The following is a 27,678-nucleotide window of genomic DNA, read 5'->3' on the forward strand; positions in this document are numbered from 1 at the left end:
CACTGAGCCACAGAAGTCTTAAAAACAAAGGGGCAGACAAAAACCACCTTGGTTGTCTCATAACAGGGAGTGGTGAGGAAGGGGACAAAATGAAGAGAGGTCAGAGATTGTAACCGTTGCTGCCTCAACCATAGACCTGCTGGAACAGCTCTCTCTTGCAGGCCCTACAGAACTGCATTAAATCCCACAGGGCCCTGGTCTCATTGGACAGAGCATTATTGAGCAGCCATAATTCCCTTGGGCCAGGAACAGTGGTGGGATCCAAAAATTTTAGTAACAGGTTCCCATGGTGGTGGGATTCAAACTGTGGCGTAGCACCAATGGGGCTGGGCGGGGCACGACGAGGGCATGGCCGGGCATTCCGTGGGCGGGGCATTCCGTGGGGCGGGGCTGTGGCAAGGACACAGCCGCTGCGCCGGTCCTTGGATGGGAAATGAATGCACGCAGGCGCAGGCTGCCACGCACGCCGGTGCACCTCCTGCTAGACTGCTTCAAGTTCTGCACGCTACTGCTGAGAGGAACCACAATCATGTTTTCACTAGATGACTAAAGTGCTCATCGAAGGACATTTGGATGGATTCCACACATAAATATAACATCTTTAGGACGTTATAAAAAGATCCGTTTTGGGATTTGGTGTTCCTGTAGCATGGGAGAACACATGTGTTGTTAGCCAAAAGGAATCTTTTCCTCACCTACTGCATCGAGCTCTTGTCAGTTTCACAGCGATTCCTGCCATTTTGTGTGTTGCAGGAGATTCTACGGGGAGCTTTCCCACAGGGGTTTCCTTTGCTTGAGGCTCATCTGTTTGCTATTTTGCTGTCCAAAGTAGATGAATAAAGTTTGTTTAGCCTAGCAATCCCATTCACATGTCGTTTTCCCCTTTTCCTTTGTTTTGAGGGGGCTGTCTGTGAAGCTAAAGCAACACAAATATGTGTATATTGCCACTTCTGTAGTCGTGCTGCTGTAGCTTCGCAGACAGCCCCCTCAAAACAAACCAAAAAAGAAAAAAATGGCAGGTGCAAAGGATTGCCAGGTGAAACAGACTTCATGCATGTACTTTTTACAGTGAAATAGCAAACAGATGAGCCTCAAGCAGAGAATCTCCTGCAGCGCACAAAATGGCAGGTGCGAGTGGCAGAAACGAAAGTAAGAGGTTTGGGTGGGAGAAATGAAGTGCTTCCTGCTTGCTTCTGTTCACTCACAGGCAGGAATTCTCTTGCAAGGGCCTTTCCCCACTTACCTTAAGCTCCATGCTACTCTCCTCAAGTAGCGCGGGGTCCCCCGGCACTCCCCACGACAGGGGCGGCGACTGTCGTGCCTCCTCAGCACGCGGCATCCCTGGCGCTCTTGTAAACGGCACCTTTTCATGACTCCGCGCAGAGCACGGGGTCTTGGGGACGCCTGGGCGGGCGCCAGGGATGCCGTGCGCTGAGAGCAGCACGCGGCATAGGGGGGATCGTGGTGAGTGGGGAAACGCCCAAAGTTGGGAGGAAAAGATTGCTAGTTCAGCGATATTTGGAAAACCCAGGTTGATAGAAATATAATGGGCTGAACCTGTTTTGGGGAAGAGAGCCGTTCAAAGTTCTTCCCCCAAATGCTGTTCAGAATGTCCTAAAAACATTATGCTTGTGCTGTGTGGAATCCACCTTGGTTAACTTCTTGTGGATTGGGTGGTGTGGTGTGGTAATGAGGCTCTCTTGCAGGTTTCAGTTGATGTTTTGGAAAGGGTTAACTGAGGAAATAGTTCTGACCCAAGTGAGGGTCCTTCCTCGGAGTGCTCAGTCTTGGCCACTCCCCCTTGTGTGCGAAACAAATCTCCATGCTCCAGGAGTCATCAGCCTCGCCCGACTGATTCCACTCCCACACCAACCCTTTGTTTACTTTGCACAAGACCAGAGGTGGGATCCAGCAGGTTCTCACCAGTTCCCGAGAGTGGGTTACTCATTATTTGTGTGTGCCGAGAGGGGGCTACTAATTGGGTCTGCTTTTCCGTTAGAAATTCCATTAGGTCCAAAAATCATAAAGTCCTGTTGTTTCCTATGTGGCTGGTTAGCGAAGGTAGAAAACGGGATAATTCTCCCTGTTGGGCTGTTTTAAAAACGTGTTTTAGAAATATGGTAAAGTTCCTTGTATAAGTAAAGTATCCTTCTTTTGATTTCTGGAAAATAAATTAAGTATTTGAAAGTATTAAGTATTTGACAGGCAGTATTTGACAGAGGAGTATTTGACAGGCAGTATTTGACAGAGGAGAAGTAATTGTTTCTGGTGGCAGTAGACGATAGGACTTGCTATAATGAGTTTAAATTATGGACAGAAAGATACCAGCTGGAAATTAGGAACTTTTTTTTACAGTAAGAGTTTTTTACAGTAACAGAGAAAATATTAATGCCCCGCCCCCGGAATGCCCGGCCACGCCCCCGTCGTGCCCCCCTGCCAGTCCCATTGGCGCTACGCCACTGTTTGAATCCCACCCCCATGGGAACCTGTTACTAAAAATTTTGGATCCCACCACTGCACATGACGTTGTGACCACCCTGTACGTGCTGTCTTAAAGTTGACCATAAAATATCGGGAGATTCTTACATGATTTTTTTTAAAAAGAAAATATTTGCATACAACAGGCTCTTTCTGGCCCATTGAATCGAGCAATGTTGTACGAGACCTGCTGTATTTTGGTAATTCTGCCCTTTCACGGTCACTAATGATCCCGCTGGAAGCACGTCCGCACAGGGGGTGATCTTAACAACGTCTTTGTGCGTATTATTGATTTAGCCATTGTTCCGCATCATTATCCTTCCACCAACCAGACCCGCACAATTATGCCTGGCGTTCCTAGTCAAGCATGGAATTATGAAACAAGGGCAGGCCAGCCTAGTGGTAAATTATATGGCTGGCAATTGCCTGCTCATCTCCCCCCCCTTCCCCCCCCTCCCACACAAACGCACACACTACCCCCAGCCAGTGATTTTTATTCCACCTATTGTTATTGGAATGCGCTCAGAACAATTATGACGTAGGAGAGACCTGAATGGCCTAAACGTTACCTTTAAAGCACTTTGCTTATTACCTGCCACCTGTTGACCATTCAGTAGCCAGCCAACAAGAATGCCCATCTTGCCTGACCTGAGGAGCAGACTGAGTTGGTGCTCCATGAGCTTGGAATACTGAACAGCCGATAAAATTTACGCCAGCCGTTCTTCTTTCGGCTGCCAGATGCAGATAAGCCCTGAACTTCCTTAGTAGTTATGTTGAGAACTGAAAACCTTATTGGATATAAGAACATCAGAAGAGCCCTGCTGGATCAAACCAGTGAGCCCCCCATCTAGTCCAGTATCCAGAGGTGGGATCCAGCAGGTTCTCACCAGTTCCCGAGAGTGGGTTACTCATTATTTGTGTGTGCCGAGAGGGGGCTACTAATTGGGTCTGCTTTTCCGTTAGAAATTCCATTCGGTCCAAAAATCATAAAGATCCTTGTTGTTTCCTCAATGTGGCATTGGTTAGCTTAAGGTAGAGAAAAGCGGGATAATTCTCCCTGTTGGGCTGTTTTTAAAACAACATGTTTTAGAAATATGGTAAAGAGTTCCTTTTGTTTAAGGAAAAGTATCCTTCTTTTGGATTTCTAGAAACAAAATTAAGTATTTAAGAGAAAGTATTGAGTATTTGACAGGAGAAGTAGTTGTTTCTGTTGGCAGTAGACGATAGGACTTGCTATAATGAGTTTAAATTATGGACAGAAAGATACCAGCTGGAAATTAGGAACTTTTTTTTACAGTAAGAGTTTTTTACAGTAACGGAGAAATTATTAATGCCCCGCCTCTGGAATGCCTGGCCACGCCCCTGTCGTGCCCCGCCCAGCCCCATTGGCGCTACGCCACTGTTTGAATCCCACCACCATGGGAACCTGTTACTAAAAATTTTGGATCCCACCTCTGCCAGTATCCCTTTTCACACAGTGGCCAACCAGTTTCCCTAGAGCAGGGGTCTGCAGCCTGTGGCTCTCCAGATGTTCATGGACTACAAATCCCATCAGCCCCTGCCAGCATGATGGCAGGGGCTGATGGGAATTGTAGTCCATGAACATCTGGAGAGCCACACGTTGCAGACCCCTGCCCTAGAGGGCCAACAACAGGACACAGAAGCTGAGACCTTCATAAGAACACCAGAAGAGCCAGTGGCCCATCTTGTCTGGCATCCCAGTCTCACCCAGTTCCTCTGGAGGAGCAGCAACAGAGCACAGAGACCAAGGCCTTCCCCTAATGCTGCCTCCTGGCATTGGTCTCTAAATGTTTCCTCTCTCTGAATATAAACATGGCTAGTGGCCTGTCCTCATGGAGACCCGTCCTCCATTAATCTGCTAAATCCCCTCTTGACGCCATCTTGTTATGCCCCTGGACAACATTCTGTATTCAGTTGATTTCTTTATTATGAAACGGCATCAGGAACAAGCATTTAAACTTATTTGCTAGAACTAAGCACAACCAGCATTGCAGTAACGTTAATAAGAATCCTAGAACGAACACCTAGTGAATGATTTGCGACATACTTTGGTAGCATATAGCAGTTTTTGAATGATGGAAATAAGTACTAATACTATAGTTATGCACAGAAGAGGACGCACGTGCACTGAAGAAGATTAGCGAAAACGCACTTCAGCGCGCAGGCGTCTTGCTGCTGCTTCTTTGAACCTTGCTGCTCCTTTGAACTTGTACAATTTGGCAGCAGGTTGCTGTTTCTTGAGTCGGTGCCTTTTCCTTGTTTTCCATTGGACTGTGAATGAAATATTTATAGAATTACGGTCGGGAGAGCCTTACGGACTCATGGAATCATTCCCGATTATGTTATTTTGTGAATATTGCACATATGCACTTTAGTCATTGTTGGTATTAACACTTCCTGGTGCAATTCCTGTTGCATGGCAAGTTTTTTGGGGTTTAGCTACCATTATACCCCATGTCACGTCACCACACCTCTGCCTATCATTCCCAAAGAGGGATGGCACCCCCCCAGTCCCACAGTCAGGGGAAGAAGAAACCACTCCCCCACACCCTGGGTCAAAACATCCCACACTGTTGACAGAGCTACAACGGCAGGTGTCTGATGAGCTGATAAGACCTGAGAAGCAAAGCGGAAAAACATAAGCACAGCAGGGAGGGGGGATGAGAAGGGAAAGGTTCCCACCTCCCGGGCAGGAGACATGGCAGGATCAGACAGGGATTGATCATGACACATCTATGCAGAGGTGGGATCCAACCAGTTCTCACTAATTTTTTCTGAGTGCCGAGAAGGGGTTACTAAAGCAACCTCCCTGCCCAATAGGGACTGGAGGTGCGTGTGTGCGGCGGCACCACTGTTTGAATCCCACCACCATTGGAACCTGTTATTAAAATTTTTGGATCCCACCACTGCATCTATGCCTGTGGCCATCCCTATATCCTCTGGCACTGAATTCCACATTTTACTCACTGCCGTAAAGAAGTATTTAGCTTTGTCTGTCCAGAATCTGTTGCTTCTTTGTCGTGCCAAATCAGGAGGGGAATTTTCCCATCCTTCCACACCTACTGGGAAGAACAAGGGAATGATGAAAGTCTCCTGGCCAGTTGGCTGGGGATGGGCTGTGACTCAGCGGCAGAGCTTCAGTGTTGCACACAGAAGACCCTGAGCATCTCTGTTTCTTTTCCTTAACCTCCCCCCACCCCAGATCAGGTAATAGGTGATGCGAAAGGGCCTCTGGTCGGGAGCAGGATGAGCCGCTGCCTGTCTGAGCAGACAATACTGACCTGGACAGACCACAGGTCTGACTCAGCACAAGGCAGCATCTTGTGTGTTCATAAATGGCTGACTGCACGACATGCTCTAGCAGGATTTCCAGTTGGGAAATGGTGCTCACTGTCCATCTAGGTCCGCCAACCTCCAAATGGAATTTGGTGTTCTCCCAGAGTTACAGCTGATCTCCAGACCACAGAGATCAGTTCTCCTAGAGAAAATGGAGCATGATTCCGCAAAGGTCAAAAACAGCAGTGTGAAAACGGTGTGAAAATGGTGTAAAAGGGTTTAAAACAGTGTAAAAGGGTTTATACTGTTTACACACCGTTTTCACTGCTGTTTTTGGCCTTTGAAGAATCAGCCAAGGTGATTTGCAATCTGGTTGCATAATACATTGTTCAGTTACAACCAGTCATGTCCAATCCTAAATCTGAATGCCGAGGAGAACGGGTATGACTCTCATAAGAATACCATAACGGACTCCTGGGTCTGTGCGGCGGAGTGGGTAAAAGCAAGAAACTCCAAGCTGGATAGTTTCCATCAGTGGTGGGATTCAAATAATTTAACAACCGAAAGGACTCAGTGGTGAGATTACAACCAGTTCTCCAAACTAGACACAAAAATTCGCTACCGGTTCTACCGAACTGAATCGGCTGAATCTCACCACTGGTTTCCATATCAAAAACTGACTGATCCATAACATCCCTGAGTCACCTAAGACAGTGGTGGCGAACCTTTGGCACTCCAGATGTTATGGACTACAATTCCCATCAGCCCCTGCCAGCATGACAATTAGCAGGGGCTGATGGGAATTGTAGTCCTTAACATCTGGAGTGCCAAAGGTTCGCCACCACGGACCTAAGACAAGCAGCAAGGCTGTCTCTCCTCAGTTTAATGGAGGAAGGTGGAATAACCACCCGGGCCTGGTTTATAAGGGCCCTCCAAGGTACGGGCTCAGTTCTGCCTGAAGAAGCAACCGTGGTTTAATTAAATCAACTGTGGTTAGGATAACTGTCTGAACAGGGTCGTCTCTTCTCGCAATGGCTCATTAGAGTCAGTCCAACCATAATCTGAAAGCAGGCTCTAAAGTGAACACGGCCAGTCTCTGCTGCGGCATTGTGTGCCAAATGGACAACAGGCCACGGCCTTTGTGTGCTCTCTGGCCACAGAAATGGCTGGCCCGAGAGAACGGGGTGAAACGGCTATTCATCGGGCCGAACTCCGAACAGAGCGATCATCGGTGAGCTGAAGTTGAGCTAGAAGCGCTGATCATCATTAAAATGAACTATGTTTCATGTCTCAACTGAGCCAGTGAACGTGGAGTGCTTTTTTGGCCCCGGCAAGCGCTGCCACTGATGATGTTTCTTACTGTGATGACGCTAACAAAGGATGCATCGTTAGATTGAGTGGGCTGCCTAGGAAAGGGCTGGTGCCAATTTCTGGGAAGGCCGGCCAGCTCTGGAATGAGGCAAGAGGAGCAGGTGGCCGTAGATGCCCATTTGAAAGCCTAGGACTGCCAGCTTCCACGAGACACCTTGACACCTCCCGCTATTACAGATGACCAAGATCAGTCTCCTCAGGGAAAATGACTGCTTCGAAGCACAGACTCTAGAGCAGTGTTTCCCAACCTTTTCGAGGTCAGGGTAGCCTTGACCTCACTCTTCATATCTCACGGTACCCCTTCCATCCCCCCACCTTCCCCTCTCATTGCTCCTGCTTGCCACACCCCCCACCTTCCCCTCCCAGGGTGAAGGGAAGCACTGGGGGGGGGGGTGGCTGCTGACCTTGCGGCAGGCCCTGCCCCATGGGCCAGCTCCATGTCCTTGTTGGCACCGGTGGGAGACACCACAAAAATGAGGGGGCCCCCGGTAGTGTTGCCGTAGTACCCCTGGGACATGCTCACGACACCCCAGGGTACCACGGAACCCTGGTTGAGAATGGCTGCTCTAGAGTCTAGGTCAGGGGTCTGCAACCTGTGGCTCTCCAGATGTTCATGGACTACAGTTCCCATCAGCCCCTGCCAGCATGGCCAATTGGCCAAATGGGAATTGTAGTCCATGAACATCTGGAGAGCAGCAGGTTGCAGACCCCTGGTCTAGGTCATTACCAGTGGCCCATGGGGACAGGTGGGGTCAAATTACCCCAGGTGCAATGGCGGTGGGGGGGCAATGCAAAATTGCCCCCCCTCTTCCCCCATGCCGACCCAGCTTGGAAGAGGCAGGCAAGGCACCTAAAGAAAGAGCCAGCCTGCTGCCAGGAGCTGGCCTGCTGCAGCAGCACCTATTTGAGCCGCCTCCTTCCTTCCCCAGGCACTCGGGGGCAGTGGCAGGCTGGCTTCTGGGCTGCCCGCCATGGTGCCCTGCCCCCCCCGCCTCCCTGCAGGCCGGCTTTTGCCCTTCCCAGGGCCTGGGGAGCACGGGAGGTGGGGACGCGGCTCGGAAGGGGCAGCTCGGACGGGCGCCACAGCACCAGGCTGACCCAGGAGCCGGCCTGCTGTTGCGGTGCCCATCCAAGCCCCCCTGAGCACGGGGAGGGGGGGCGTGTGGGGTGTGTGTGCCCAGAGCAGGTGTTGTCCCCGGGCGCCATTTCCCCCACTACTGCAACTGGTTATTATGCCCTGCTGAGGTCCCCCCCTGCTTAAACCCCACCCTTCCTAAACTCCACCTCCCAAATCTGCTGGAATTTCCCAGCCCGGAGTTGACCACCCTGGCCCCTGTGCCATCTTCCCCTCATTACTGTGGCCTTCCCCACTTTGGCCCCCAGGTGGTCGGCCTGCAGGTTCATCAGTCTCCATTGTGTCCCTTGTTGTGCTTCACTTTACAATAGCTGTTTTCTGCGGCTGACGGAATCCTGGGAGTACTTGGGTCTGTGCAATATTTCATGGCATTTGTATTTTTCCTTCTCCAGGAATGGACTGGAGACTCCCATCTCCTCGGCCGGGTTCCTCCCTTCCCTTTCAGTCACTCACAACAAACCCCTTCTTCTCCCTCTCATGATGGCGCTCTCGTTGGTGTTTGGTCCTCACTGTCTTCTCAGCAAACTTAACTGTGCCCTTTCTTCTATCCCAGGCACATTGTTGTCTGTGGCCACATCACATTGGAAAGTGTCTCCAATTTCCTGAAGGACTTCCTACACAAGGACAGGGATGATGTCAACGTAGAGATCGTCTTTCTGCATAAGTAAGTAGCCGTTCACATCAAAACGCCATTTTCGTATAGCTCAGGGGTCTGCAACCTGCGGCTCTCCAGATGTTCATGGACTACAGTTCATCCAGGCCCCCCGCCACCACGGCCACCTCGGGCCGCGGTGGCAGGCCCGTGGCAATGGCAGAACTAATCAGTGTAGTCCATGAACATCTGGAGAGGTTGCAGACCCCTGGTATAGGTGCATGCTCTCTTTATCTGCATGGGAATTGTAGTCCATGAACATCTGGAGAGGTTGCAGACCCCTGGTATAGGTGCATGCTCTCTTTATCTGCATGGAGGAGCACTAACTTCGATCCCACCGCCTCCCGCCCCAGGGGTGGAGGATCCCACACTAACCCTCCTTGCCCAATGCTGCTCATCCGGCCAGCAGTAGTACTTACTGGCAGCCAACTGGAAAGGCCTCTGTCACCTTGTTGATGTCCCTTCTAGCACTCACTGGAAGTGATGCAGTGATGTCCTCAGCAGTGTGTGAACACTCTGGTCGTTTCCCACCCCCACTTAATTGACCACTTGCCTTTATGCTGGCGCTGCACCAGCGCACGCTGGCCATTTCTGGCACACTCCTCAAGCTTCCCCATGACCCCGGGCAGACTCTGCAAGGAGGGTCATCAAAGCAGCGCCCAGCTTTGGAGTGAGCTGCAGGAATGACACGCCGCTGAGGGGTGCTGGAAGCAGTGCAGCATCCGAGGCAGCTAAGCGGTGTCGCTGTCCCTGTAGTGGGGAGTGCCGCGGGAGTAGTGCGCAGCAGATGGTAAGTGGGGAAACGACCACTGCTATTGGGACAAAAACTCCAGCCGCCAAATGCCAGCACTTCCCCACATTACTGGCAACATGTTGACATCACTTCTGGTGCGCACCAGAAGTGTTGTTTACGTGCAGACAGTGACAGAAGCCTAGGACTCAGTTTGCTGCAGGTAAATCCCCCCTCCACCCCCCACTAGTTGCTGGGGGGGGGGGTCCTTGGAACCCTACAAGTACAAATATAGAGAAAAGTGATTTGAAAAATACAGGCCCACTTCCTAGAGCCTTCCCTGCTGTTATAAGATTAAATATAAGCATTTTTACTGCTCGCCAAAGGGGAAACCATCCAAATAATGAAACAAAGCTGGCAAAGGGTCCCAATTTTCTCCACAACCTGTTCTCCTACAAAGCCCAAAGACTTGGAACCCCCCAAAAAATCATTCCTTTTACTGCACAGGCTGTAATTCTCACCCCCAATCTGAATAAATTCTGGCCAATAACAGAGGAGAGGCCCCCGCAGGGTCTTCCATCTTCTGCCTGTCCAAGGGACCTTCCAAAATCCGGCCTACAAATGCAATCATGGCTTGAGGAAAAGGTTGGAGCAGGCCGGGGCAATAGAGATTAATTAGGCACAAGGACATGGCCTTCAGAACTGCGCCCTGTCCAGGGCTACTCATGATCCGTATGTTTACGGAACACCGCTAAGTTAGAAAGGAACTCCGCTGAAGTTTCACTGGATGTAAGCCAGTGTATTATTGACCTGGAAAGCACAGATACTGAAGGTCAGCTTAATCTCACTGGTAAAAATCACAGTCTTTCCCTCTGCCTATTCTTTCCATAAAATGCGAAACTAAGAAAGAAGGAAAACTAAGGAAGAAAAAAAGAGAGAACCTTTTCTCTCACCCGCTCCCCCACAGTTTCCAAAGCCGTGTTCCTGGACACCTGGAGGTAGATCTTACTCACCGCAGGCGACCTGATGAGTAGCTGAATAATTCCTAGCCAGGAATATAATTAGTGGCCCATTCATGTATATAAGGCCGGGGTTACCGGGCTGAAGCATGCGGCCATCGGTAGAATTCACAGCTGATCTTCTGACTACAAACCATCAGTCCTCCTCCAGGTGAAAATGGCTGCTTCGTGACATGGGAGAGGCATTATAGGGCTGTGGGAGGTCCCCCCCTCCCTGAACTTTCCTCAGGTTCTACCCCCAAATCTTCAGGAATTTCCCGCTCTGCGGTTGGCAACCCTGTATGGAAGGTATCAGGCTGCAGACAATCGTGTGTAAGCCACTCTTAGAGGAGAATTTCCCCAAGCCTAGGGTAGCTTTACCAGAGGCGTACCCAGATAAAATGGGCAACATCTGCTTCCGCGGCCAACTTTGCCCATCGTGCCCCATTTACCTCCTCTGGGGCGGCAGGTGCCCGGCCTGGCTGCTCCTTCCAGGTCATGATTTTTGTGCCCTCATCGTGACCTTAATGGTGGCTCGCGGGTCACTCTGGACCCCTATGTCCCTCTGGTAGATAATACTGCGCTCATGCGCTTTACATAGCAGTTAAAGATAGAAATTCCTACTCATAAATTGTGCCCTAATTGGTCAGAAAGGCAGCACACCAATGTTTTAAAGAAAATAAGTGAATGTATCTTCTTACAACCACAACTATATGAAAGAGGTGAACTGAAGGACAGCAGTGATTTGTACGGCTTTGAATCCCGTTGCCTTACTGGGAAGGGGGAGTATGTAGGGTTGCAGAGGAGCAGCAGTGGCATTAGGATAGGTTAAAGAGCCTCGCGGTATCTAATCTGGAGGAACCGGGTTTGATTCCCAGCTCTGCCGCCTGAGCTGTGGAGGCTTCTCTGGGGAATTCAGATTAGCCTGTACACTCCCACACACGCCAGCTGGGTGGGCACTGGGCTCAGGCTAGTCACAGCTGAGTCTCTCAGCCCCACCCACTTCACAGGGTGTTTGTTGTGAGGGGGAAGGCAAAGGAGATTTCAAGCCCACTTTGAGTCTCCTGTGCCAGAAGGGGGATAGAAATCCAAACTCTTCTTCTTCTTCTCTTGCCAACTCCAGCTTGAAAAATACCTGGAGATGGGGGGTTGAGTCTGAGGAGGGTCAGGTTTGGAGAGGTGGGGGATATCACCAGGGGAGAATGCCAGAAAATCTGCCTCCCCCAAAGCAGCCCCCCCCCCTCCCTCCAAGGGGAACCGATGTCTCGAGATCAGGTGCAGGTCTGGGAGATCTCCCCCCCCCGCCCGGGCCAAGGTGGCAACTCTGGGGGCTTAGATGGAGCTCCCACCCTTCTCACTTACAAACATTACAGATTTCCCAGGGGAATGTCCTCATTAATATTCACGATGCTTACAGATCGCCAAGTTGTTTGTCACCAACACGCCCCAAAATAAAAGTCCATAACAGAATCCAAGATCCGCTCACAGGGAAGGAAGGCTGGTTTGAAAAAAAATTCATTGCTTCCAGGTGGGCAGTCTTTGACCCTGTCCCAGTTAATGAACAGTCACAGTGCCATGTGGAGAGCTGGGGGATGACTTGAATGTGACAGATCTGCACCTGATCAGTCAAGATGCCAGAATCGCAATCCCGGGAGAGAGAGAGGGGGGGAGAGAGGGGGGCGAGAGAGAGGAGAGAGGGGGAGAGAGGGGAGAGAGAGAGGAGAGAGGGGGGAGGGAGGGGGGAGAGAGAGAGGGGGAGAGGAGAGGGAGAGAGAGGGGGGGAGAGGGGAGAGAGAGGGGAGAGAGAGGGGAGAGAGAGAGGAGAGAGAGAGGAGAGAGAGGAGAGAGGAGAGGGGGAAGAGAGGAGAGGGGGAGAGAGGAGAGAGGGGGAGAGAGGGGGAGAGAGGAGAGAGAGAGGAGAGAGAGGTGGGGAGAGAAGAGAGAGAGGAGAGTGGGGAGAGAGGAGAGAGAGGAGAGAGAGGAGAGAGAGGAGAGAGGGGGAGAGAGGAGAGAGAGAGGAGAGAGAGGAGAGAGAGGAGAGGGAGGGGGAGGGGAGAGAGAGGAGAGAGAGGAGAGAGAGGGGGAGAGGGAGAGGAGAGAAAGAGAGAGAGAGAGAAGAGGGGAGAGAGAGAGAGGGGAGAGAGGAGAGAGAGGAGAGAGAGGGGGGAGAGAGGAGACAGGAGAGAGGGGGAGAGAAAAGAGAGAGAGAGGAGAGAGGAGAGAGGAGGGCAAAATGGGGCAAGACATGTAGACTGAGAGTTGGGGAATTGTCACTATTTGTAAGTGAAAGAAATTTGGGCCAAGCTCTGTCCATGTGGAAGAATATCCCACCAACACACACCTAATGAAATGATTTACAGCACAAAGAAAAAAATGGACCTGATGGCCAAGGAGGTCCCCCGCGCCTGCTATATTTGGTAAAATGAAGCGCTTAAGAATTCAAGTGCCTGGCAAAAAAAATGCCTCTAAACAACACCATCTTGCCCCATGAAAGAAAAAAAGTGCATGGAATGTGGAGGAATCAAATGAAAACAACAGAGCACATCTCTGGCCCTTTCCCCACTTACCCTCGTCGGAGGGTTGCTGGCAATTCACAGCGCTACAAGAATTCTGGCTACTTCCCCAGCTTCCCCTTAATTTATTATCAAAAGGCTTAATTTGAAAAGGAATTAAGGCTAAGGCTTGAGGGGGGCTGAGAGGTGCTTGGGCGGCTGCATTCTCGCCAGCCTCTGAAGTGGGGAGTGTAGCTGGACCCCACTACTTCCTCTTAGAGAGTAGCGGGGCTTAAGGTAAGTGGGGAAAGGGCCTCTCTTTTCATGACACTTAATTTTGCTGGTTTGGTGAATGACCAAGAGGATCCCCCCTCCCCCTCCCGGCTAGTAAAATTCTTGCCAATTGTCAAAGCACAAGGGAAGAGAGAAGCAAAAGAAATGCAAAAACAACACACAAACAGCTTTTATGACTCCTAGAAAACTGCTTGCCCACATTATGGATTTTACTTATCTTGTTTGAAAAAAAAATCATGTTCACGACTTGATTCTTCTCTTTCTCCATTTAGTATCTCCCCTAACCTTGAGTTGGAAGCTCTTTTCAAACGACACTTCACTCAGGTGGAATTTTTTCAGGGTTCAGTTCTCAATCCGCACGATCTGGCCAGAGTCAAGGTAAGGGCTCTCTCCCATTTTCTACCCCCCCCCCGCCCCACTGTCTGTCGACATTTAACCTGTGCTTAAAATTTAAACTGGTTTTCATTGTTGTGTGTCTCTAGAGAAACTGAATTGTAGTTCCAGTGGAAATGGGGACCTCTTCCAATGGAGAACGCTCAGCAGAGTCACTTCTAAACCATAAGACAAAATTAAACCAAGTAAAAAAAACAGATAGAGGTTGGATAGCAGAGAGGTGTAAGCTCTAAGTCTTGAGAGCCAGCGCAGGTAGTGGTTACTTAGCAGGCGACTCTAATCTGAGGAACTGGTTTGATTCTCATTTGCCACTTGAGCTGTGGGAGGCAGACCTGGAGGAACTGGATTAGCTTGAGGACTCCAACTCATGCCAGCTGGGTGACCTTGGCTAGTCACAGTTCTCAGGAGCTCTCAACCCCACCCACCTCACAGCTGTTTGTTGTGAGTGGGGGAAGGGCAAGAGATTGTAAGCCCTCCAAGTCTCCAGCAGGAAGGAGACAGCAGTGGATAACCCAACACACATACACACTACTACTACACACTACTACTACTACTACTAATACTACTCACTGCATGCAGGAGATTTCAGGAAAGACACAGCCACATCTTTAGTTGGAGCTGTCAGTCTCATTACACCGAGCCTAGGAAGTTGTAATGTATCGGCATAGTATTTGTGTGGATCCCAGCAGGGCTGCCTTCTGAGGTTGAAATTATTATTATTATTATTATTATTATTATTATTATTATTATTATTATTATTATTATTATTATTATTATTATCATCATTATCATTATCATTATCATTATCATTATCATCATCATCATCATTATCATCATCATCATCAATAATAATAATAATAATAATAATAATAATAATAATAATAATAATAATAATAATAATAATAATAATAATAATAATAATAAATTTCAACCTCAGAGTGGGCTGTCAGAAACTTTACAGTTGATGAATACAATAAAAAGAAGAAAGACCGAAATGTTACTGTGCAGGACCGGAAAAAAGTGGTTAATTGAGTGTAAATGTAAAAATTGAGCTTTAGAGTCTAGACAGGTGTGGAGGATATCCTGAGCGTACTTGGAAGATGTCTCAATGTCTCAGTGAAGCCAGAGGTGGTCATGGCTCCCTAGAGGAGCCCTTTTCTGGCTGAGAAATAAATATGGAAAGGAGACAAGTTCTGAGGAAAGTGGCCAGTGGGGAAACCATCTTCCAGTTTCAAACTGCTCCTTACGTTTGTTGTCTCCTTTGGTGTCTCAGATAGAGTCAGCAGACGCGTGCCTAATCCTTGCCAACAAATACTGCCCGGACCCAGATGCGGAAGATGCCTCCAATATTATGAGGTATTTTTACATTTTTCTTTTTCGTTTGCGAAGCTGAAACATGTCACTGGGTGAGGCGCCCATCCAAGACCGACAGAGGACAAATATTTTACTGCCTGTTTTACGACAAATTCAGTCTCAGCATTTGGAGGTCACAAGGAAACAGAACTTTGTGGTTACAAGCACACACCTGGCTTCCTTCTGCCTCCTCTCACACAGACAGGGTGTAAGGCCTTCCTGATTTGGGAGATTTCACTATAACTCCAGTTTGTTGGAGAATTTGAATGCAAGTCCTGAGAAGAACTGGAGTTTTCTCCTCAAGCCAGTCATGCCCCTGGGCGCCATTTAAACCCGATATGCCACTGGTGTGGACTCATTTCCTAAGGAGAGAAATAGGTAGGAATGGCGGTTAGGAGTAGGGAAGGTCTCGATGTGCTGAGTGTGGAATCCCTTCTGTGGGCGGGTGGTTGCAGAGGCCATCTCCTCTCTTCTGTAATTTGGAGGTGCCTTTCCAGCATCACAGTGGAATGGATGGGTGTGGATTTAGTCTTTAGAAGTGCTGGGCTACCACTGGGACAGGGAGAGACCTTGCCTCAAGTCTCCATCTTGCTTTGAGCCCACTCACCTCAATGCCTAGAATCAGCTACCTTGCAAGGTTGGCATAATAAAACGGAGGAGAGGAGAATGGGTGCACCGTCTTGATTTTTTTAAAAAAATGCAGTAGATTTCCCAGAGATCAACATTCCTCTCATTGGACCACACGTCTCCACCCTGAGCAGCTACTGGTAGGTCCACCCCACATAATTATCTGGCCATGGGGCTCAGGGTGGCACTCTTTTGCCTCCCCTCGTCCATTTCGCCTTCACAACCACCCCGTGAGACGCTCCATCCTCCACACAACCCAGTGGTGGGTTAAAATCGAAGCCAAACTTAATGAGTTGGGCATTTCCTTGGAGGACCTGCTAATGCTAACAGAGCAGGAGGTCTATGGGGCTATCAAGAAGAGACTTTGTGACAGAGAGTTTCAACAGATGCTAGAGGAAGCTAATAAAACCTGTTCCCCGATCTCTCTGGGAATACCTATGGATAGACTAATTGCAGCCCAGTACCTTTATCTCCTGGCTGAGGCCCGGTGGCGTAGAGCAATCACCTTAGCTAGCTGTAATGCCCTGCCTTCTTCCTTTAGCCTTGGACGCCACCTTGGAATCCCACATAAAGAAAGGAAATGCCCTCGTGGCATGGGTTCTGTGGGAAACAGCATTCCTGCTATGCTGTTGGATTGTCCCTTTATGAGATAGGTAGGAAGAAGCACATAATCCCCTTCCTGCATACGTGGAAGTGAAGGCATTACAGATAAAACAGAAGGTTATATATCTTTTAAACAGCCACAACTACTGAGCTGTTGGAAGCGGTGGCTAAATTTTTTTAAATGGTGCTATTATTCTAACCTCGCCAGAAATTGGCAAAGTTATGTAAAAGGCTGTTATTATCTTGCTAAGCTAATCTTAAACAATCTATATGCCATTAAAGGTATTCGAAAAAAAAAAAACCACCCTGTGAGGTGGGATAGACTGACCGTATGTGACTGGCCACAGGTCGCTTAAATGAGCTTCCACTGCTGAGTGGAAGATTGTTTTCAGGGTCCCCTCCAACACTCGAACCCAGAGGTGGGGTCCAGCAGGTTCTCACCAGTTCCCGAGAGTGGGTGACTAATTATTTGTGTGTGCCGAGAGGGGGTTACTAATTGGGTCTGCTTTTCCATTAGAAATCCCATTAGGTCCAAAAATCATAAAGTCCTGTTGTTTCCTCTGTGGCTGGTTAGCAAAGATAGAAAACGGGATCATTCTCCCTGTTGGGCTGTTTTGAAAACATGTTTTAGAAACATGGTCAAGTTCCTTGTTTCAGGAAAGTCTCCTTCTTTTGATTTCTAGAAACAAAATTGAGTATTTGAAAGTATTAAGTATTTGACAGGCAGTCAATTAGAGGAGAAGTAGTTGTTTCTGTTGGCAGCAGACGATAGGACTTGCTATGATGAGTTTAAATTATGGACAGAAAGATACCAGCTGGAAATTAGGAACTTTTTTTTACAATAAGAGGTTTTTTTACAGTAACAGAGAAATTATTAATGCCCCGCCCCTGGAATGCCCGGCCACGCCCACGTCGTGCCCCGCCCAGCCCCATTGGTGCTACGCCACTGTTTGAATCCCACCACCATGGGAACCTGTTACTAAAAAATTTTGGATCCCACCACTGCTCGAACCCCTGCCTTGCTTGGGTTCTGCGAGCGTCACCTGTGGCTGCTGGGACAGGTTGTTCATTTTCTTTGCCGGGGGAATTCTGGGGGCTGTGGCCTCCCAACACCATAGGGGGGCCGGTGAGGAGGAGTTTAGGTTCTGCTGGCATAGAGCCTCTGCGCCAATGCTTCCTTTCACCATCTTGCAGGAACTCCTGGGCCAGGCTTTGCACTTTGCTGGCGAGGAGGAGGGTGGTCACAGCCACGCCCGGCTTCACCCTGAACTGGCTGAGAAGTGGTGTGTCCGGAATGGAGAAGCATGACTGTCTTCAGGGTCCTTCCAGCCAGTTTTGAGGCCCATTTTAGAAGAAGAAGAGTTTGGATGTATATCCCCCCTTTCTCTCCTGCAGGAGACTCAAAGGGGCTTACAATCTCCTTGCCCTTCCCCCCTCACAACAAACACCCTGTGAGGTGGGTGGGGCTGAGAGAGCTCCGAGAAGCTGTGACTAGCCCAAGGTCACCCAGCTGGTGTGTGTGGGAGTGCACAGGCTAATCTGAATTCCCCAGATAAGCCTCCACAGCTCAGGCGGCAGAGCTGGGAATCAAACCCGGTTCCTCCAGATTAGATACACGAGCTCTTAACCTCCTACGCCACTGCTGCTCCTTAGCCTCCCAGTCCACCACAAGAGGCTGCTCCCATGCAAGCTGTGGTCCTCATGGTTTCATGTCTGTTGCGCTTAGGCATGCCAACCTCCAGGTGGCACCTGGAGATCCCCTAGAGCCTACAGAGTGTGGCAAAAATGAATGCTGTGGAGGGTAGATTCTGTAGCATCATAACCACGGAGATCTCCATCCTTCCCACATCCTGTCTTTTTCTAGGGGAGCAACAGTGGTGTAGTGGTTAAGAGCAGGTGCACTCTAATCTGGAGAACTGGGTTTGATTCCCCGCTCTGCCACTTGAGCTGCGGAGGCTTATCTGCTGAATTAGATTAGCTTGTGCACTCCAACACACACCAGCAGAGTGATCTTGGGCTAGTCACAGTTCTTCAGAGCTCTCTCAGTCCCACCTACCTCACAGAGTGTTTGTTGTCGGGGGGAGGGTAAGGAGATTGTCAGCCCCTTTGAGTCTTCTTACAGGAGAGAAAGGGAGGATATGAATCCAAACTCGTCTTCTCTTCCTTTCTTTCAAGCTCCTTTGATCTAATGATCTTGAGCAGCAAGCGGGGGAGCTGTTATTTATTTAAGAAAAAATGATACTTGACCACTGCTGTCCGTCTTTGCTGAGAAAACAACTTTTAACCTATGTGTAAATACTTGTAAGCATGCTTTAGTTCAACTCTAAAATGCTAGATTTAAGCTGGAATCAAAATGAAGTCAAATATGCTCTGTCTCTGTGGCAAAAAGATAGCCAAAATGCTAATGAACGCTTATAAAAGAAGTTTTCCTTCTATTTGCATTTTGCCCATACACCTCTAAGTTAATGGGACCACCAGTCTGCCCTTTTTAAAAAAAACTAAAATGTCAGAGCCTCATTAAACATGACCGAATGCAGTGAACTCGCCGGCGTTCTGAACCAGTTTTATTGAAGTGGCAAATCCGTGCATCTTGCAAAAATGAAACAGGGGCGGCTGTAGAAAGGAAAGGACCGCTCGGGGCCATTTTGAACGGATGTTCTTAAAGGAGCAGGGCAGTGAACGAGCGCATCCGACTCGTATTAAATTTAATTAAACTTTAATTTTGTTTAAAAAGGAAGAAAAATAACTTGTAGCTCGCTCTGCCGGTGGCTACGTATAGGGAGACTCCCCCTAGTGGCCTTGCCTGCAATTGCAACAGCTCTCCTGGGAAAGGAAATGACACTGAGGTCCGTTCCGCACAGCACAAAAAAGATGTCAGTGGGACGTCTTAAAAAAGAGGCAACTGCTTGTTTTCGCTCCGCAAACCCAAGATGAGATGTCCGGGGAACGTCTTTAAAAAAACCTGCCTCTCGCGTTTGTTTCGGGCAGCAGTCATGTCTGGGGGGAAAAGAGGCTGTCCCCCTCCTGGCCGTTTTGCTCCCTGGTCGGTTTCATCCTCTGCTGGCACCTGGCATTTGGTGCGCTGCTGAAGGGATTCTCTCTGCAGCCATGAAGGTTGCCGCAGGATGTTTGCCCTTCAGGCCCCGATCCTGGGTGACTTCAACCGAAAAGCACATCGTTGAACTCCTCTCGTCCTGCCGATTCTGGCAATATATATTTTTCTCCTTTTTTCCCCCGAGGAGCTATCTTCATAGCTACACAGACATGCATTAAAGAATCTTAGGCCCTTTCCCCACTTACCTTAAGCCCCGCACTACTCTCCTCAGGCAGCACGGGGTCCCCCGGCACTCCCCACTACAGGGGCAGCGACAAAGCAGCCACCCCGACGCTGCCGCTCTCGCGCCCCCTCAACGCGCGGCGTCCCTGGCACTCCTCAAAACGGCACCTTTTGATGACCCCGCGCAGAGCGTGGGGTCTTGGGGACGCCCAGGCGCGCACCAGAGATGCCGCGCGCTGAGAGTAGCGCGCAGCAAAGGGCAGCAAAGGTAAGTGGGGAAACGCCCTTAGTTGCTTGGAGGACTGCTTTACCTCAGGGGCGTATGTGCCAGAGGGACATGGGGACCCGGGTGCACACCATCTAATCATGTGGGGGGTGGGGGAGCGCTAGGCCTGGGCTCTGCTCTCTCACTCTGGGTGGTAGACCTGGGTGCCTCGCTGGCTCCAAGCGGTAGACCTGGATACTGGCGCCAGGCAGTAGACCTTGGTGCTGTGTGTGTGTGTGTGTGTGTGTGTGTGTGTGTGTGTGTGTGTGTGTGTGTGTGTGTGTGTAAAATTCAGATTTTGCCCCTGGGCGTAGTGGTTCAGAGCAGGTGCATTCTAATCTGGAGAAACGAGGTTTGATTCTCTGCTCTGCTGCTTGAGCTGTGGAGGCTTATCTGGGGAATTCAGATTAGTCTGTACACTCCCACACACGCCAGCTGGGTGACCTTGGGCTACTCACAGCTTCTCGGAGCTCTCTCAGCCCCACCTACCTCGCTGGGTGTTTGTTGTGAGGGGGAAAGGAAAGGAGATTGTAAGCCCCTTTGAGTCTCCTGCAGGAGAGAAAGGGGGGATATAAGAGGTTATTGCACTAGGGAATGGGGGGCTGGCAATAAAAGAGAGGTACCGTGTTTCCCCGAATAAAAGACAGTGTCTTATATTCATTTTTGCTCCCCATTGGCGCTACGCCAATTGGCCATGGTGGCAGGGGCTGATGGGATTTGTAGTCCATGAACATCTGGAGAGCCACAGGTTGCAGACCCCTGGTCCAGTAGATCAGTGCCCCCACCATCAACACTGAGTTGGCATGTCTCTAGCTACGGAGGGTCGAAGGAGCATCAATAAGCTACCCTCTGTTGCTGCTGTAGGATCAGGCCCCCAAACATTTATTTTTCAAACCTACAATCTAACGTCCTGGGAAAACGCTTTGATTTTAAATTACACAGATAGATTAAAGAGAAATTCAGATGCAAATCTGCAAGCTTTTAAACAGGTTCCACACACTTAATTAAAAAAAAGCGGGGGCCAACAGAATTCTCTTGTGTGTTTGCAGAACAAATAAGTTGATTCAATAAAATTGAATGCTTCATTAAATGTTTTCACCTGAAAAAAAATGAACAGGAGAATTAGATTGGGATAAAGATCTTTGCAAATTGCATCTTGCTTGCCAAAGCCGGCTGTGCGGCCAATTTCGTCAGGTTCAGACTTGACTGTGGAAAATGCAAGCGATACATCTCCCTCCACTCTCGGTATTGCTGCTGGAATATTTTCTCACATGGATGCTTTGGGGGAAGGAAAGAGGGAAAGTCAAGTGCCCTTTATGTGAAGGTCCATGTTGTGAAAAGACTCTGACTTCACTTTGACACCCATCCAGGGCACTGTTGGTTCTTCCGTGTCGCAGAGGGATCAGTTCGAAGATATGTTTTAATGGCCTCCTTGTTTTCCTAGAAATTCAGAATCACTTAAAAGTCCTTTTTCTGTCCAAGCAATGGACAGAAGCCACCCACACTCTTCACTGCTAGCAAGATCAGCTTTTGCCTTCCTTCCATCTTGAAATATTTGTAGCCATGTAGACAGAGGTGGGATCCAGCAGGTTCTCACAGGTTCCCGAGAGTAGGTTACTAATTATTTGTGTGTGCCGAGAGGGGGTTACTAATTGCTGATTTTGCCACGTGATTTTTGCCTTCGTTACCCCCTCCTCTCAGCAGTAGCGCGCAGAAGTTGAAGCAGTCTAGCAGGAGGTGCACAGGCGTGCGTGGCAGCCTGCGCCTGCGTGCATTCATTTCCCGCCCAAGGACCGGCGCAGCGGCTGCGTCCTTGCCACAGCCCCGCCCAGGAATGCCCCGCCCCTGGAATTCCCAGCCATGCCCTCATCGTGCCCCGCCCAGCCCCATTGGCGCTACGCCACAGTTTGAATCCCACCACCATGGGAACCTGTTACTAAATTTTTTGGATCCCACCACTGGGTAAAGCCTATCAGAAAGGGAGAGTTTGGGGCGGGGGAGGTGGCAGGGCCATGAGGGCGGGAGGGGGCACTCTGGCACCATTTTCTCACCCTATTCCTCTTACTGGCAGAGTTAAGGGTGGGTTTAGTGAAACCCCAGAACTTATTCTGTCCCAAGCCAGGGTGAGTTCCCTTTGGAGTTAAGGGTGACAGTTTTAGGAGAGTGTTCAGAACCGTGTTGAAAAGGTTTACCCTAATCCGAGACACCTGCATGTGTGTGAAATGATGTGTGAAGTAATCTGGAACCTGAAACAGCCATATTTAAGCAAAGCTATTTCCTGTAACCGAAACAGCCGTTTAAAAGAAACTGATTTGCTCTGTAACCTCTAAGAAAATAAGTAACCTCTAAGAAAATAATATATATTTCAAATTAACCATCTAAAAGCCTAATCCGTCATCTACTGTTCATTTTGCAAAACTAAAGAGAAAAAAAACCCATAGAGGCACAGCATAAAGGTTTGCAGCACCTGTACGAATGGTTGATGTTGTTTTCTTTTCTTTCTTTTCAGAGTAATTTCCATAAAGAATTACCATCCAAAAATAAGAATAATCACACAGATGCTGCAGTATCACAACAAGGTAACGGAAAGCCTGAGGCCCTTTGTGTTATAATGCTATTTCCGGCATGTCTTGAATTAGGTTTGTTCAGCGACGGTGTCAAATTTTTTGCAGTTCCTAGTCTTATTGCATTGCTTATTAGAAGTATCGTCCTATCAATTGCTCTGAGTTGCATTGTGCCACCTGCCTTGAAACTCAGCGAGAAAGGCATGCAAATGAATAATTTGCCAAACAGTCGTTTGATTCGCTTAACAAAGGCCATGTCGGAGAGGTTCCAATTGAGGCAGCGAATGGTTTCAAGGGAAAGCGGGCCACTCCAGTGCCCCGTGTTTGCAAAACCCAGGTATGCTTTTTGTTTGATTCGAGGGGTGTTCTTTTATCGTTGTTTTCTCTTTGCAGGCCCATCTGCTCAATATCCCGAGCTGGAACTGGAAGGAGGGGGATGACGCGATATGTCTGGCGGAGCTGAAACTGGGCTTCATCGCCCAGAGTTGCTTGGCCCCGGGCCTATCGACCATGCTGGCCAACCTCTTCTCCATGAGGTCGTTCATAAAGGTAACGTCTCGTCTCATCAGAGGACGTTAACGGGGGATTCAGTTTGTCAGGAGGCTGAACAGAGATCACGGCCCAAACTCAAAACAGAGGGGAATGCATCAAGTCTGATAGTTAAAACTAAATACAATATATTCCAAACTCACGCGTGCTCGGGGGGGGGGGGGGGGGGGGGCGACCCCACAGTTTATTGTAAATTGGGCCGTGATCCAGTTTCCTTTAAAATTACGTTTTTGTTTTCATTTGGCACATCCACCGCTATTCAGTATTGTTCAACGTGCAAGCTTTTTTTTTTTTAAAAAAAGTCTTCAGATAAACCACATGTTTATCAACGTGGAAAACCTTTACGATTGAAAAAAGAAAAAAAATTAACACTGTACAGCCTGCTGAGAGAACAAGGCCCGATTGTTTGTCTTCTTTTCCCTTTCTTTTTCTCCCCGTCAAGGGATCCCTCACTGCACGAATAAATAGGGGCCCAGTGTTCGTACCAGAGCCCGACCTGTGAGCCCCATTAATTCATTTGTCTCTTCTCAATCAGTGAGACTTTCAAAGTTTATGGCGCAATAATAATGATAACGCTAACAACTGCAGCCCAGCAGTTCTCAAACATTTGGCAGGCGATGGTAGTTAGTTGCCCTATTAAATCCACCCTTGATCCCTCAGTGTAAATTTGCGTTCGGTTCATTTTGACTGCTTTCTGAAGATTCGGAATTGAACTTAGTTGTTGTTTTGGATATGTGGAAAGCCAGAAAACAAGGTGTAGTCATGGAAGCCAAGGGCTGGTAGCAGAGGCATATCTAGGGAAAATGTAACCCTGTGCAAAATTGGAATTTTCTGCCCCCCCTCCCCAACTCCATATGTGTGGCCGCCCTACCACACCATGACCAGACAACTTTTTTTGCACCAGATCCAGTAGTGGGATCCAAAAATTTTAGTAACAGGTTCCCATGGTGGTGGGATTCAAACTGTGGCGTAGCGCCAATGGGGCTGGGCGGGGCACGACGGGGGCGTGGCCGGGCCTTCCGGGGCGGGGCATTCATGGGCGGGGCTGTGGCAAGGACGCAGCCGCTGCGCCGGTCCTTGGGCGGGAAACGAATGCACACAGGCGCAGGCTGCCACGCACGCCGGTGCACCTCCTGCTAGACTGCTTCAAGTTCTGCGCGCTACTGCTGAGAGGAGGGGCGTGACTAAGGCAAAAATCACGGGGCAAAATCACCCATTAGTAACCCCCTCTCGGCACACACAAATAATTAGTAACCTACTCTCGGGAACCTGTGAGAAACTGCTGGATCCCACCTCTGACCAGATCTGGAAGTCGGTGTATGGACCTGGGGGGAAGGAGGAGGGGGTGAGGGGTGATTTTCTGCCCCCCCACATGAATAAATGGCCACAACCTGGGGACATTTGACCCCATATGTCCCCCTTGGCAATGTGCCCTTGGCTGGTAGTATTGCAAACATGGTGGAATCATAAATTTCAGAGACATTCAGAGGTGATATGCTCTTTCCTTCCTCTGCATAGCCATGCTGAACTTCCTTGATGGTCTCCCAGCCAAGTACCAACCAATATGCTTAGCTTCCAAACTCTGATGAGATCTGGCTGGGGAAGGGAAAGGAGTTTGTAAGCCCCCTTGAGTCTCTTACAGGAGAGAAAGTGGGGATATAGATCCAACTCTTCTTCTTCTTCTTCTTCTTCTTCTTCTTCTTCTTCTTCTTCTTCTTCTTCTTCTTCTTCTTCTTCTTCTTCTTCTTCTTCTTCTTCTTCTTCTTCTTCTTCTTCTTCTTCTTCTTCTTCTTCTTCTTCTTCTTCTTCTTCTTCTTCTTCTTCTTCTTCTTCTTCTTCTTCTTCTTCTTCTTCTTCTTCTTCTTCTTCTTCTTCTTCTTCTTCTTCTTCTTCTTCTTCTTCTTCTTGGGAATCAAGTTCCGTCAAAGAGATTGGCTGTATTATGATACTGGAAGCCGAAACAGGATACAGGCAATGTCCTCACTCTGGCATTTTTGGCTTAAAAATGGGGCTGGGGGCAGGGGGATCGGTGCCCAAGAGCATTGGAAATATTTCCTTCTCGGGACAGGCATTCTCCTCGGTTGAGAGGACATACCCTCCATCCTTGGCTACCTGGTTGACCTCCTTTGATTTCGCTTTCCTGACTCCACAGTAATAGTCTGGCATGTGAGAAAGACTCCGGAGCATGGAGGCTGCCGAAGGAGTCCTCTGGCAATGATTGAGTCCTTCCAACAGAAGCAGGATTCTTTCCGCCATTCCGTTTGGCCTCAGAACCCGCTAATGTGTAAAGTTTGTAAGCATCTCAGGACTACTGCGATGGCATCGGCAGGGTGGAGAAGAGGAAATGTTTCTCCTGGTAGAACAGTATTTCTCAGTTGGTCCCAGACCGTGTACGAAATGCTTCCAGCAAATAATATGACGGGAAAGACAGATGTTAGAAGATTGCCAACAGAAATCTCAGCAGAAACCTTGTCATTCAAAAAAAAAAAATAGATTGAAGCAAAACGTTTCCTCCTCCTCCTTATTCTTCTTTGCCTGATTACAGAGCAGTAGAGTACATCATAAATATTTGGTCAATCCAGGACAAGTGTACATGATTACATATGACAGAGCGCATGTTTAACTGATTACGCTTTAACTTGGCAGCGCATTATTTGTGTAAACTCTGTGCCTGACATAAGCAGTAAAACAAACTTGGAAGATTCAAAATGTTGTTTTGCAGGCTAATATTTTCCTTTTGCTTTCATAACGGCATTCTTCATATGGAAACCCTTATTTTGCCTCAAATCAGACCCTGGGCAAATAAATTCAGCCCGTGCATAACGTATAATCGTTCGTGATCTGAACCGTTTCTGAAAATACTTTTAAACGGTAATGAAGGTTTTAAACAGCGTAAGGACAAAAAAAGAAATCCCTTCCTGGCCCGCTGTCATATTACGCTTACGTTGTGTGTATTATGTGCCGTCGAGTCATTTCCAGCATATGACAACTCCATGAATCAATGACCTCCAAAACAGTTTATCATTAACAGTCTTGCTCAATGTATTGTTGAAGGCTCCCATGGCCGGAATCACTAGGGCAGTGGTGGCGAACCTATGGCACGGGTGCCAGAGGTGGCACTCAGAGCCCTCTCTGTGGGCACGCACAAACAGAGTTGCGCCCCCCCCCCCACATCTAGGCTGGTCTGGGCTACTGGGCACAATTATTAGCATTAAACCTAAGATGTAGTTTTGGGGAAGCAGTGTAGGTAACCCTGTTAAGCGCTGTTAAACCCCACTGATTTTCATGTGAAGAACTAAAGCGCGATCCTTTACCTGGGAGTAAGCTTGGTTGCTGGGAATGGGGCTTGTTCTGAGTAAACGCTCCTCAGGTTGTGATTCAGCCGTTGGAAGAGTTGCGCAGTTGCTTCAAAGCAAAGCCACCAACTACTACCAAGCTTACTCCCGAGTAACACATGCCTTGGAGCCAACCGTTTTTTCTAAACTAAAACCTCAGTATTCAGGTTACATTGCCGTGTTGGCACTTTGCGATAAATAAGTGGGTTTTGGATTGCAATTTGGGCACTCGGTCTTGAAAAGGTTTGCCATCACTGCACTAGGATGTTGTGGGTTCTCCAGGTTGTATGGCCGTGTTCCAGCAGCATTTCCTCCTGTCGTTTCACCTGCATCTGTGGCTGGCATCTTCAGAGGATCCTCTGCTCTTCTCATAATATGACCAATGGACAACAGCCTCAGTTTTAGCTTCTAAGGGCAGTTCAGGCTTGATTTGATCCTAGAACGCTCTGACGTGTTTGGTTTGTTTGTTTTGCAGTTCACTCTCCATAACACTCTCTCTGGCACCATATTTCAAAGGGCTCCACTTTTTCCCTGCCAGCTTTCACACCCATTCATAGTGACAGGGAATACTTTGGCATGACTTAACTTGACCTTGGTGGCCAGCAGTGCATCTTAATGCTTTGGGATCTTTTCTCGTCCCTCCCTGATTGCCCTTCTCCAACTCAGTTGCCTTCTGATCGTGGCCTCCCTTGTGGTTGATTATCATGAAGGCACGCGATTTCATCTTGCCCTGGTCATGTAAGCAGTGGTGTACCGCTAATGGGGATATGGGGTATCCCGTGTCCCTGGGTGCATGCTGCCGAGCCCTGCCCCGGCCCCGGGCCGCTGCCCCCCCTGAAGGTGTGCTGCACGAACCCGTGAAGATGCCTCAGACTCCATCGAAGTCCATCAGTCAACTTCACTGCGGTCCAAGATCGACAACCGAAAACAATCCGTCTTACAAAACATCCGATCAACAAAATAGTGATCCATAGGAAGTGTAGATGAAAATGATAAAATTATTACAAATGAGCCACTTTCTTTCGCCTCATTTTGCAAATTGTTACAAATGAGCTACTTTCTTGTGCCATATTTTGCGTGCTCTGGCGCAAAATCTTGCTGCCTTGTGGTCAGCCTGATCAGCCTGTGAGGCTCTCCAGGGTCTTAGTCAGAAGATCTTCTGTAGCAGCTACTGCCTAGTTCTTCTAACTGGGAAAGCTGGGGATGGAGCAAGGAATGTTCTACATGCCAAGTTGAAGCTCTGCCCCTGAGCCACAGTCAGAGGG

At 48.8% G+C, this 27,678-nt stretch overlaps 1 protein-coding gene across 1 annotated transcript in view; it reads left to right on the top strand.

The window, feature by feature from the left end:
• The window catches only part of KCNMA1 (potassium calcium-activated channel subfamily M alpha 1), a 657,488-nt gene that overhangs the window by 450,037 nt on the left and 179,773 nt on the right, over positions 1–27,678 (top strand). Inside the window, exons 9-13 of the mRNA XM_048504456.1 lie at positions 8,835–8,945; positions 13,720–13,825; positions 15,114–15,196; positions 22,475–22,544; positions 22,923–23,078. Coding sequence (XP_048360413.1) covers positions 8,835–8,945; positions 13,720–13,825; positions 15,114–15,196; positions 22,475–22,544; positions 22,923–23,078 — 526 coding nt within the window. The remainder of the gene's footprint in view (positions 1–8,834; positions 8,946–13,719; positions 13,826–15,113; positions 15,197–22,474; positions 22,545–22,922; positions 23,079–27,678) is intronic.

This window comes from Sphaerodactylus townsendi, linkage group LG07 (genome assembly GCF_021028975.2).
Source record: "Sphaerodactylus townsendi isolate TG3544 linkage group LG07, MPM_Stown_v2.3, whole genome shotgun sequence".
Lineage (NCBI taxonomy): Eukaryota > Metazoa > Chordata > Lepidosauria > Squamata > Sphaerodactylidae > Sphaerodactylus > Sphaerodactylus townsendi.